The sequence below is a fragment of the Phocoena sinus genome, chromosome 5 (genome assembly GCF_008692025.1).
Source record: "Phocoena sinus isolate mPhoSin1 chromosome 5, mPhoSin1.pri, whole genome shotgun sequence".
NCBI lineage: Eukaryota > Metazoa > Chordata > Mammalia > Artiodactyla > Phocoenidae > Phocoena > Phocoena sinus.
This window is the reverse complement of record NC_045767.1, coordinates 139,547,890-139,560,453: the sequence shown is the minus strand read 5'-3', so window position 1 is coordinate 139,560,453 and position 12,564 is coordinate 139,547,890. Positions and strand designations below refer to the sequence as shown.

At 48.0% G+C, this 12,564-nt stretch overlaps 1 protein-coding gene across 2 annotated transcripts in view; it reads left to right on the top strand.

Annotated features, from left to right (window-relative positions):
* GUCY1A1 (guanylate cyclase 1 soluble subunit alpha 1) overlaps positions 1–12,564 on the top strand; it is a 59,558-nt gene that overhangs the window by 43,937 nt on the left and 3,057 nt on the right. For both annotated transcript variants that reach the window (XM_032633444.1, XM_032633443.1), the window contains exons 6-8: positions 718–1,203; positions 4,721–4,864; positions 9,326–9,480. In XM_032633444.1, coding sequence (XP_032489335.1) covers positions 718–1,203; positions 4,721–4,864; positions 9,326–9,480 — 785 coding nt within the window. The remainder of the gene's footprint in view (positions 1–717; positions 1,204–4,720; positions 4,865–9,325; positions 9,481–12,564) is intronic.

Sequence of the window (12,564 nt, the reverse complement as noted above, 5' to 3'; positions counted from 1 at the left end):
ACAATTTTTTTTTTTAATCACTAAACGATACCTGTGGGCCTCCTGCCATGTCATTAGATACCCGTCTGTTCCACGTTTTCAAAGGCCGTGTCGTATCCCATCGTGTGGTTTTCCGTTTAACCGTTCACTATTGAAGGACACCTGGGCTGCCTTCCACTTTACTGCCGTGAACACACATGTACACGTTTGTCTCATTCACACCAGTAACCCTGTCATCCAGGACAAACACACGAAGCCCCCCTCGCTCAGGGCTCCTCGTGCCATCCTTTCTGCTGCTGTCCACAGAATGCAATAGCAGAAGCATCAGCGTGCCACAGAGTGAGAAAGCCCTGAAGCAAGAATTTGGGGCTCTGTTGATTGAAAATCATGATTTCTGTGTAGCCTGTACTGCAGTGTATTCTCCAAATGTCTGCATGCATTTTAGAATTCACAGTAAATTGCAACGATAAGAAAGCATATTGCTTTTGTTGACCAGTAGAAAAAAATCAAGTCTAAAAATAAAAGGAGGGACCTCCCTGGCGGTCCAGGGGTTAAGACTCCACGCTTCCACCTCAGGGGGCACAGGTTCGATCCCTGGTCAGGGCACTGAGGTCCGCAAGCCTCACGGTACAGCCACAAAAACCACGGGGATTATCCCTGTACCCGCCTCACCTTTTGTCTCAAAAAGGTGTTGGGAACTTGAATAAGCCACAACGGTTGGTGCTTCTTCCTACGCAGGTGATGGACCTCAAAGGCCAGATGATCTACATGGTGGAGTCCAGCGCCATCCTGTTCCTGGGCTCGCCCTGCGTGGACAGACTGGAGGACTTCACGGGCCGGGGGCTCTACCTCTCGGACATCCCCATCCACAACGCACTGCGGGACGTGGTCCTGATCGGAGAGCAGGCCAGGGCGCAGGACGGCCTGAAGAAGAGGCTGGGCAAGCTCAAGGCCACGCTGGAGCAGGCCCACCAGGCCCTGGAGGAGGAGAAGCGGAAGACGGTGGACCTCCTGTGCTCCATCTTCCCCTGCGAGGTGGCGCAGCAGCTGTGGCAGGGCCGAGCCGTGCAGGCCAAGCGGTTCGGCGACGTCACCATGCTCTTCTCGGACATCGTGGGCTTCACGGCCATCTGCTCTCAGTGCTCCCCGCTGCAGGTCATCACCATGCTCAACGCACTCTACACCCGCTTCGACCGGCAGTGCGGGGAGCTGGACGTCTACAAGGTAGGGGCCTGCGGGGGGCAGGGCGAGGCCAGGGGCCCCAGCCCGGGAGCAGGCGGCATGCCTCGGCCGTGCGCGTGGCCTCCGGCCCGAAAGGGCTCCGAAGCCGCGCATTCCAGAAAGGACGAGCTTGTGCCAAAGAACAAGCACAGAGTGCAAGGGTGACAGAGCGAGGGGGCGGGCCTCGGACCCTCAGAGAGGGGAAGTTTAAAGGACAGTGAGCCTGGGCTTCCCTGGTGGCGCAGTGGTTGGGAGTCCGCCTGCCGATGCAGGGGACGCGGGTTCGTGCCCCGGTCCGGGAAGATCCCACATGACGCGGAGCGGCTGGGCCCGTGAGCCATGGCCGCTGAGCCTGCACGTCCGGAGCCTGTCCTCCGCAACGGGAGAGGCCACGACAGTGAGAGGCCCGCGTACCGCAAAAAAAAAAAAAAAAAAAAAAGACGGTGAGCGTGAGCCTCGACTGTGAGACCCGAGATGAACTGTTAAGGTGAGATGTTTCAAGGTCAGCCTTGCACAGGGAGGACGTATCCTTTCTCTCTGCAGAAGGAGAGAAGCACGAGGACTGCACGAATTGTCTTCGAATGGATTCATTCAGTACAGGGTAACGGGATCCCTTTCACAGCCGGGGAAGAGAAACCCAAGCCAGCGGCTTACGGGGTTACTGTACCCAGGCCAAGGGCAGAAGGAGGGCTGTGTCTTCCAGTGTCTTTTACTGCCTTATTGGCTTTGTAAGCAGAGAAAGTTAAATAACCTTTCTCATTTCTGAAACAGAGGATATAATTACCCACCCACAGAGTTTATATGCATGAATAACATGCATTATGTCCCGTAATCTTCGTGAACACGACTGTTACAAAGATTACGGTAAAAAAAATAATCTGTCATTCATCAGCCAGCAGGCACTGAGCGCCTACAGGGTAGCAGCCATCATTCTAGGCTCTGAGGATGCACGGAGATTGTCCCTGAAACATAATAAGCTATTTTTAAAATGTAACTTTTGTTAATAAGAGAACCAATGAAGACACTTTGTGTTCAGCTTATTTCTTTAGAAGTAAAACATATTTCCTTGCTGATTTAAAATATTTTACGTTGTCCTAAATACTGGCATAAGGAATAAAGCATGCTTCTCATTTATGAGGCTTGAGTCATCTCTTAATTTGCCACATAAAATTCTGGCATTTCAGAGCTTAATGCAACATGAAGATAAATAAATGATTAAAGAGGAAACAAAAATGATTTATGGGAGTCTATAAGCCCCTCCTTTGTTCCAATCTAGATGCTCGAAGTAAAACTTTCCTTTTAAAAAATTTGTAACAGGAAATTCCAGACAGAGCTATGATTCCCTTAGGAAAAAAGAGGTCCATGCATAATTACAGATAAAATAATTGGCTTCACTTAGGTTAAGCGTCATGGCCTCTTGTGGAATTCACTGTATTTGTTTGTAGACAGTTTATGCCTTGAGAATATCTCCTCTCAGAACTGGGAGGTCTCCCTGTCTTCTGCAAACTGCTGTGGCTGCTCGCCGAAGCTGCCCGCTGCTGCACGGTTCGCCCTGTTGAAACGTTAAAATATGGGTCATTCTCTCCAGTGGTCAGAATCCTCTACCTCACGATGAGGGTGCGGGCGCAGAGACCCCTGGGGGCCCAGCCGCAGCCCCAGCCAGAGAGCCTGCATCCTCGTTTCACCCGCTCTTCATGCCGACTCCGCGTGGAAACACCTGGAGATGCTGTGAACAAACGGGGGAGAGTCCTCACCTCGGAATAACCTTAAGATAGAGAAAGAGTTCATCAGGGGCTGACCTGTGCCCGTGGTGGCTTCCAAGGAACAGTCAGGCTTGTTTATTCCAGGACCCAGCTGGACCAGGACTTCATTCAGTTACATTTCCTTTCTGTCTTTCAATCTCTTGGTCATTTTCTGCTTATTTGAGTGTGTATTTGTCTGTTGTTTCGGCACATCCTTACTGGTCCTCCAGCGTTGGCCAGCGTGGGAGGGAGTACACTTCCTGTGAAAAGAGTCCACGGCAGTGGGCGGGCAGAGGAGGGACACACAGAGACGCACAGGGCAGATTCCCTGTGACACTGGGGACGCGATACCACTCTCACCTCTGCAGGGGCTGCAGCAGCACAGAGGACAGCACCCAACACCCAGTAGGGGCGAGGGTGCCCTTCTCCTACTTAGTAACACTTCCTGAGCCCTGTGACAGGTTAGCCGTTAGCCTGAGCGCTTCTCTGCCTGTAGCGCTGAGGAGATGCTCTCGGGATGCCCGGCCACCGGGCTGTGTCCTTGGTGAACAGCCTGGGCCCCAGTGATGGAGGAGTTGATGAGACAGACTCCGAGAGCTTGGGTCCCACTGGGAGAAAAGCCAACAAATGGGCGTAACTCCAACAGCGTCCCCGTTGGTGTGCTCTCCTGGTAGGAAATGGAGCAGGTACGGGCCGTGGGCGGGATCGGCCTTCCTCGCCAGGTGTGTGTCAGCAGGGCCCGAGGAGACCAGGGACACGCCAGGTGGCCACCTGCAGGAAGACTGTACCAGACCGAGGAGTAGCAAGTGTTTGGTATGTTTGAGGGGAAACAGGTGGCCGCTGGCTTGGAACACAGTGTGCAAGAGGGAGAGTTAGGAGATGGATTGGGGGCAGCGGAAAGGCAGGGCAAGAACTTGGGGGGCATGTTAAGGGCCCCAGCATTTATTCTGCATGAAATAGGGAGTCACTGAAATTTGTCCTTGTTCTCTTCTCCTCTCTCGTCTCCGTCCCCCTAGATTGGAAGCTCTGGATCAGAACAGTGATATGATCTGCTAAGTTACAATTAATATTTAGAGGAGAAAAATGTACCTATTACAAATTGGTGGCTTATTTGTGGATTCAAAGTAACCATTAGCTTTCTGTGCTCAGGGTCACCGACAGATAAAAATCACTCCTAGCAACAGCAGTCGTGACAATGATAGTAATGTACATGAAATTTACAGAAGAGCCTGATTTCCAATGGCTTCCAGTCACCACTGTCTGCCTCTGGGCTTGACATCTTGGTTTCTACACTTCCTGATTAGCGTTGCTATGACAACCCCAAATGTCCTTTTGAAAAGCTAAAATGACAGTTTTAACCAGGCACATCCTTAATAAATTCATAGGGCCTTGATTCAGTAGTGACTTTGTTCAGAACGCTGTATTTTATGCTGAGAGTGTATAAAATCACCCAATATCTTAAACAGTTTAGTATAAACCCAAAGTACGTCATTTGCTTCTACAAAGCCCTTTTACGTGGTGGGGAAAGGAGGTGAGTCAGTGGCGATCCTGGGAGTAGAAGCCCCTCCCGAAACTGTGTCCACGGCGCGGCACTGCCGCTCACCTTGTGCGTTTCCTGGGGAGGAAAGCCTTTTCCAAGCGTCTGTGATTTGCTCTGATGTTCCACTGGCCCTGAGCGCTGAGGTGTCTTCTGCATGATTCTTCATTTCTGCTCTATGATATGCACTGTGATGCTTCCTCAGCTTCTGTTTGTAACGTGGAAAATCCCTTGTGTGTAGGTGGAGACCATCGGCGATGCATACTGTGTGGCTGGGGGCCTGCACAAAGAGAGTGACACCCACGCTGTTCGGATCGCACTGATGGCCCTGAAGATGATGGAGCTCTCTGATGAAGTGGTGTCTCCCCACGGAGAGCCCATCAAGGTGAGGCGTATCACGTCCTGGCCAGGAGATGTCAGGACAGTAAATGCTGATTAGTTAGATCCCAACAGAATGGTGCATCCCTCAGGGTTTAGTGGCAGAGAGCAAATCTCCAGCTTGCTTTACTACGCGGTGTTAAATGGCTTACGGATCACTTAGAGACCAAAGACGCCATCCGTGGCTTGAGCTTTGAAAAAATGGTTCCCAAACCCACACTTCAGAACCACAGCTTCCTCCGTGACCTGGAAGCTGGTTCCAGAACCACACAGCCACAGCCAGGCAGGGAACCACTGTGCTCGGAAAGCAGCTGTGTCCACTGCTGGCTGTAGAAGAAAGTTGCAGCTACTGTAATTGCATCAGCAACGTGGAAATACCGCATCACGACTCTTCCAAAATGAATGACTGGCAACTGGGCTCCCTGCTAAGCAGGGGACAGAGAACACAAAGGCTTCCGCAGCCGTGCTCACACCGGGAGTGCAGGCAGAAATGCAGGTTTCCAGAGCTCAGGCAAGGGCTTCCAATTCACCACACCTAAGTACATCTAGAACCTTCAAGGGACTTTGGAAAATGGAATGTTTAGTTTTTTGAGCCCTGCAGGGGAGGAATTACACGAGAACGAAGTGGGCTGCTAACCCACCAATATTTTCCAGGACACATAAAATTCCAAAATTTCTAGACGAGCCATATCCCAGAATAATAATGTCTTATAGCAGATGAGAAAATAAGATTAACATGCTAACCATTGATTTAATAGATAAAACATGAGTGGAATATCCTTATTTGTCCCACTTGAAGTGGATGTGCCATAGAACAGTCTCAGTTGATGACCTTCAGAAATGGGTCTTTGAAGTAATATGGAATCCTATGTGGCATGATATAAAATATAGAGAGAAGGAGGAAAAAAATTGGACGTTTAGCCAGGGCTCTCTTCCCTGTTAGCAGAAGCCGTAGGTGTAAGCCTTCACAGCTATCTTCTAAGTCAACTCTCATCCCAGTTATATACCGATGTGAGACACACTTCCCTAAAATTAGTGGCGTAAAGCCACAGAGCTTTGATTTTGCACTGATTCTGTGCGTCGGAATTCGGATGAGGCAAAGCAGGGTACCTCGTCATTTCTCACAGCATCTGGCACCTCAGCGGTCGAGGGCACGTCAGGTAGCTGGGATTACACCACTTGAACCAGAGCTTCACTCACCGGCCTGGTTCCCTGGGTGGGGCTGGCGGAGGGCGGGGCCCAGCTGGGAATATCAGCCCAGGTGCTCACCTGTCACGCTCTGCTGGGGCAGCCTCAGGGCCGTCCCACTTCTCACGTAGGGGCCACGTCCCGGTGAACAGGTCTGCATCCACTGCATGGCCTTTATGCCCTGGCCTGAGGAGATACTCTGTGACACATCCATTTTGTCCTAATGGTCACAGCAACCCTAAGCCTGCCCACAGGGGAGAAGACTGAGACCCCAGGTTTCAATAGGAAGAGCGCGACATAATTTTCCACTGTGCTTTAAAAGTTTCACAGTATCTGACTTTTCCAGATGCTTAATTTCTATACTTTTTTAGAAGAGAATTATGTGTTTTTTTGTGTTTTGTTGTTGTTGTTTTGTCTTTTTTTGGTGAGGAAACTCATAGCATCAAAGTAAATGCTTAAAATATCCCGATTAATAATAAAACCAGTGATCTCCACATAAATGGATTTTGTAATAAGATGTGTATGTTTGGGGCAGGGGGGTTAGTGGCATGGGGGGTTTTTGATATTTGTAGAAATACACTTTTAGAGTTTCGCAATTGCAAGAATTATTTATAGCTAGTTTCAAAGATAATTACCTGGGTGATAATAGTTTAGCTTTACTGAGCTGTAAAGTCAGATGTTAAACCACCTTTTTCCTTGTATTGGCCTGCAGTCCTAGGAAATACCTGACAGCCTTAGGGGCTACTCATGAAATATCACAGACGCAGAAGTGCAGAGTAGTTTTAGTAGAGAGAGAAGCACTAACGTGTATCACAGGGAGCAGATTGTGACTTAAACATCATCTTATTTAAAATCTGTATAACAACATTATGAAAAGGCATCCACAATTCACTGCTAGACAAGAGTAGTCGAGTCTCTCGCGGATCCAGATTTGGAGTCATGTGTTTCTTACCCTCCTGCCCCACGGCATGGAATCACAGTGAAAGAATAGGAAATATTTCCTTTTTTTCTTTTCAAACTCTATGTTTTCTCCAGCGTGTCGTATGTACAAACCATCTATGCACTTATTCCTACCGACTTCCTCACTAACTTCCACCCACTGAGACTTGGAAGACGGTGGGTGGGTGGACGCTATCTCATGATGGAGACCAGGGCCAGGCTGAGTCAGAAGGTGCAGAGTGAACTCTTACACAGGCTCTGGGAGCCTCCCTCCCAGCCCCAGAACCTGAGTGCAGAGGGGCTACATCAAAAGTGGCCCCAAAGGGGAGACTCCCCAGCAGGTTTCCACTGGGGGCGTGACGGGCCTGTTAAACTTTGGACCATTATTGTGCTTGTAAATTTGAAAAGTCCCCGTATAAGGAAGCTTTGGGGTTGAGAGTGAGATTCAGGGCTGGGGGAGGGGAGTTGGGGGGCAGGGGAGGAAGCAGAGACACTGGCTTTGTCTGCGTTGTTTGGACGTTTACGAAGAGGAAATGTTTACGCATTTCCATATTAATTATGCAATAGAAACAGTAAAACGCCATGGTTAACTTGCCGTATTAAAAGCTGTGACAGAGCGACAGAGAGGCATGGACATATATAACCACCAAACGTAAGGTAGATAGCTAGTGGGAAGCAGCCACATAGCACAGAGAGATCAGCTCGGTGCTTTGTGACTGCCTCGAGGGGTGGGATGGGGAGGGTAGGAGGGAGGGAGACGCAAGAGGGAGGAGATATGGGAACATGTGTATATGTATGGCTGATTCACTTTGTTGTAAAGCAGAAACTAACACACCATTGAAAAGCAATTATACCCCAATAAAGATGTTAAAAAAAAAGAAAAGCTAGAGTGACTAGGTACAAAGAGAGAGACTGATTTAACCAGAAGAGTGCCCAAAGTCAGTAAAAACTTCCAAAATTCTGCCTGATACTTAGAAGCAGAAGATAGCCTTCTGTCACCTTATTTTCTGTGTCTACATTGTTCACTGTCATAGTGTTTACATATAGAACCATATTCTATATGTGGGAATATGAGGGTGGGAGTGAGGGTTAGATGTACAGACAACTGGGTGTGAGATAAGTAAGTTACGAGGATGTCATGGACCGCACAGCAAGTACAGTTATTTTATGGCAACTCTGCGGGGAGTGTAATCTATAAAATATGAAATAACTGTGTTGTACGCCTGAAACTAATATAATATTGTAGGTCAGAGCACCAGCTATCAGCACCATTTTGGTTTCTAATACAAATTTCCTGATTCATGATGTAGGGCTTTTGTTTGAAAATTTTGCAGAATTCATGATTTGACATGTTATAAGCCAACGATTCTCAGAAGTTTCTAGAAGAGATCTGAAATTAGCTGTAAAACTAGGGAGATCTGGAGTCTTCTGGATTCTAAAGGACATCTGAGTCACTGAGTACTTGACCTCTGTGTACAATACGCACATCTAATAAAACTTGTTTCAAATGGTCAGCTAAACACAGAACTGAAAGTAACGTGCATGGTATCTGACTGTCATTTGAAATATCCCCCCTTTAACTTGCTTCGTTGCAGCGGTAATTTAAAATCTGTACCTCCTCTGAGATTGGCCAGTATTTGGAGCTTCCGGAAGATCCCACTTTAAAACACTGTCTTAACTGCTCTCCAGATCATTGATAGCTTTCAGGGTGCCTCAATGTTTACCTCAGCCTATCCTGATGCGGCAGGACTCTCTGGTTTTCCTCGGGTCCAGATGTTTTTGACTGACGTGTGTGTAGTCACTGTGACGCAGGCGTCAGCAATGCCAGCTTTCCGCTTCCTCCGTCATTTTCTGCCTAAATATTACAATTCTCTTTCTGCACCCGGTCATTTGAGTAGTGAGGTAGTGTTTGGCACAAAGGCCCTTTTAAAGCAAAACACCTAAAACCCGCCCTCTGCACCCTGAGCACTGGCTTCTTGGACCCCTCTGACCGTGTTGGGAAACAACTTCTGGGCGCCGGAAGTCAGGTCTCTCTAACCGACGGACAGAGCAGGTTCACGTCAACAGTCCACGGGCACTTTGGTCACCATGGTGACTGTGGTCCGTTCGTGGGGGGCTTCGATTCAGATGCGGAGGACAGTTGAGATAAAGGATGCTCTGTGAGCAGCGTGAAGAGGCGGGGCTGAGGAGGTGGCGAGGAGAGGGGATGGGCTGCAGGCTTGGAGGAAGGAGGGCGTGTGGGCAGAGCCAGGAGCCCGGTGGTTTCGACAGGCACGCAGCCGGCGCCGACTAGCAGCAGTGTTCACCCATGACCGGAACGTTGCTTTGCTCTTGCTTTCAGATGCGCATTGGACTGCATTCTGGGTCGGTTTTTGCCGGAGTTGTCGGAGTTAAGATGCCCCGTTACTGCCTTTTTGGAAATAATGTCACCTTGGCTAACAAGTTCGAGTCCTGCAGTGTCCCCCGGAAAATCAACGTCAGCCCTACCACCTACAGGTATGGATCCCGTTCAGTGCCTGAAGTCTATTTTCATTCATACGCAGTCGTCATTTTTGTCTGTTGGTTTGTTTCATTCTTCATAACTTGTTCTCGCTTAGATCATCTTAAAGGAAGAGAAAAGCCATAACTTGGATCATCCTCACTTTAACTTTTTTTTTTTGAACTGCGCGTTAGCCTCATGGGAACTTTGATCTCCAGCCCGACCCATGATTCTCCACTGAGAATCTCCACTCGTAAGCTCTGACCTGTATTTCTGCTCGGGTGACTAATTGGCCCGTTACAGGCAATGCGATCCTATTAGAACAGCTGATTTCCGCCCCCCCCCCCTCCCCGAAGACACCCACTTCCCACCGGCCGAGCTCCATCAGTCTCCTGACTGGGCGGTAGAGGGCCGCCGTGCCCCTGGCTCCTGGCACCAGCACCCTGGCATGCCCTCGCCTTCCCCGTGCGCGCCCCGCCCCCACCACAGGTGAGTGTGCTGCACGGGGCGCTACTCACACCCAGGCTCCCCTCCACGTGGTGCCCATGTTCTCTTCGTGAAGCACGGGCCAGATCCGTCCCCCGGCCTCACAAGCCAGAACAAAATTAGACGTGCAACCACGGACTCACGTGTTCCCTCTGACCAGAGTCCCGCCAGACCCTACGACCAAGGTTTCTTCCACTCCCGCCTTATTTCATGGATCTCCTGCAACCCGGCCTCGTTTTTATGCATCACACTCGCCAAACCGATTCCTGAATGGAGGATGCTTGCTTTGCGTTTCTCTCCCGGGTCATCCCCTGCTTTCCTCCTTCGCACATCAGACCTTAAGTCAGAGGCCGCGTCTTCACAGACACATTCCTCACCCGCCCTGGGCACACCCTCAGGTGCTCATCTCAGCTCATCCTGTGTTTCTTAAGTTCAGGACAAGTGGAGATTCTATAAGTTATACAAATATGAAAGGTAATTATTTCTTTGCAGAGCTTTATTGATAGTACCCTGAATTCAGGGATGGCGTTTCCCAATACAATGATATTACGAAGTGTTAACTTCCTTGATATATTTATGAAGCACATGTAACTTTAGGACACAGACTGCATACACACAACCAAAACTATCCATTTCCTTCAAACTTCCACTTCCAAATTCTGATCAGCAATTTAGAATGTAATGGCAATTAGACATTCCTTTCTTTGAAATGTCACGAGAAGTTTTCTTCTAGGGGACAGTTTCCCGCATTTTTGTTTGTTTTTACTGAAGTGCAGAGAACGCAGACACTAGGTTCAATATCGTTTGAGTTTGGGGTCAGTGGATTAAAGGGAGGGTTGCGTGCAGTGTTGCAGGATCATTAAAGACAAAACTGGCAGGTGCCCCGTGCGGGCGGGAAAGTTGACCAGTGACACAGAAGCGGGACTTGAATTCCACCAGGGAACAAGGAGAATAAGGGATTATGGGACGATGGCCGAATTCGGAGAGTTGATGCAGCCACTCGCAGGAAACCGTGTCCGGTCAGGAGGGATAAAGAAAACCTCCCTCCACATGTGAGCATCTGCCCTGGGACTGCCCTGGGACTACTATTCTTGGATCTTACGCAAGCTTTCTTCTAAATGGTTTTATTTTTCCAACCTGTTTTTCTTACAGATTTGGATCTTTTTAAAAAGATGATTTAATGAACAAAACATCTGTAAGTCTCTTTAAAAAGCATGGGATTTGTAGGCAGAAGACATGTCCTACAGCACAGGGCTTACCAGATGTGCGATCTGGAGCGAGGCTCTTCATACATTTAAGTGATTTGCTTTAAAGCCACTTCTTTTTTTTTTTTTTTTTTTAAGCCACTTCTGAATGCTCCAGATAGAAGAATAAAACCGGAGGAAAATAGATTCCACCTATTCCCTTTTACAACTTGCCTTCAATCCACTCAATACTATGTTTTTGAGATTTTTTTCTTGATGAAATATAAATCCAGTTCATAAAAATCTGGTTCATTTATTTACAGTATTCCTAATGCGGTGGTGTGCTGGTAAACCAGCCTGCGGAGTGAAGCGGATACTCCCTGACTTCTAGCTTTTACCAGTTTTTCAGGTGTAAATACTATCACCGTGGCAGGTTTCAGGCTACCGATGGTTTAACTGGCTTGCAGAATTCCAGAGTGCTTAACGGCTGTTTCTCACAAGCTGGTACGAGATAAATCTAGCACGTCCCCGTATGCGCAGGTGACATAATATGTATTCTAGAGTATAAACGAGCCAGTCTGTCTTCTATCCATGGGTAATTAGAGGATTGCCAGTTTTTCATTATTACACAACGTGATTTGATAAATATTCTTAAACATATGTGTCTAGATAATATCCCTACGAATGGTATTCCCAGATCGTGGGCTATACCCAGTTTCGGCTTTACTAAGCATCAGTTAGCTGTCCAGATTGGTTTCACCAATCTATTGGTATATATTGGTAATATGTACCGATAGAATCCACGGTGTCTGGAGGTTTCTGTTTCCCAGTGACTCATATTATCAGACTGATTGTTGCCAGTATGACGGGTGTTATGTGATATCTAATTGATGCTTAATTAATCTTGTTCAATCTATTTAATCTTCACAACTGTCTTAAGAGACATGTATTATTTTAATCCCCATTTGAAAGGCTAGAAATCTGACAGCTTTGCTGTTATTCAGACCTACATCTACCAGACTTTGAAGCTTATACTTTCAATTGTGTGGAATCCTGTAATTTTTCATTATATATTACCAAGTACTATGCCTTAAAAATAATAGGTACTCAAAATATTTACAAATCCATGACTAAAACATCATTTCATTAGTCTTATGATTTTGCAGACTACATGTTTATTGGTGCACTGATAAAAATTAGTTGATTGAACACTCCCATGTATTCTACTCGAGGTCTGTGATCCTTGAGACCTGCACCTCTGTGCAGCGGTTTCCTCAGCACACAGAGGGGCGTCAGCGTCCCCACGTCTCGTGCAGCATCATCACTCTTTTCACTGCAGACTGGGGAGTGGAAGGGGAGACACGAGGAGAGATTTTCTGCAGAAACTGGTTTACAGCCAGTTTCCATCCACGGCCTGAATAATAGATCAGA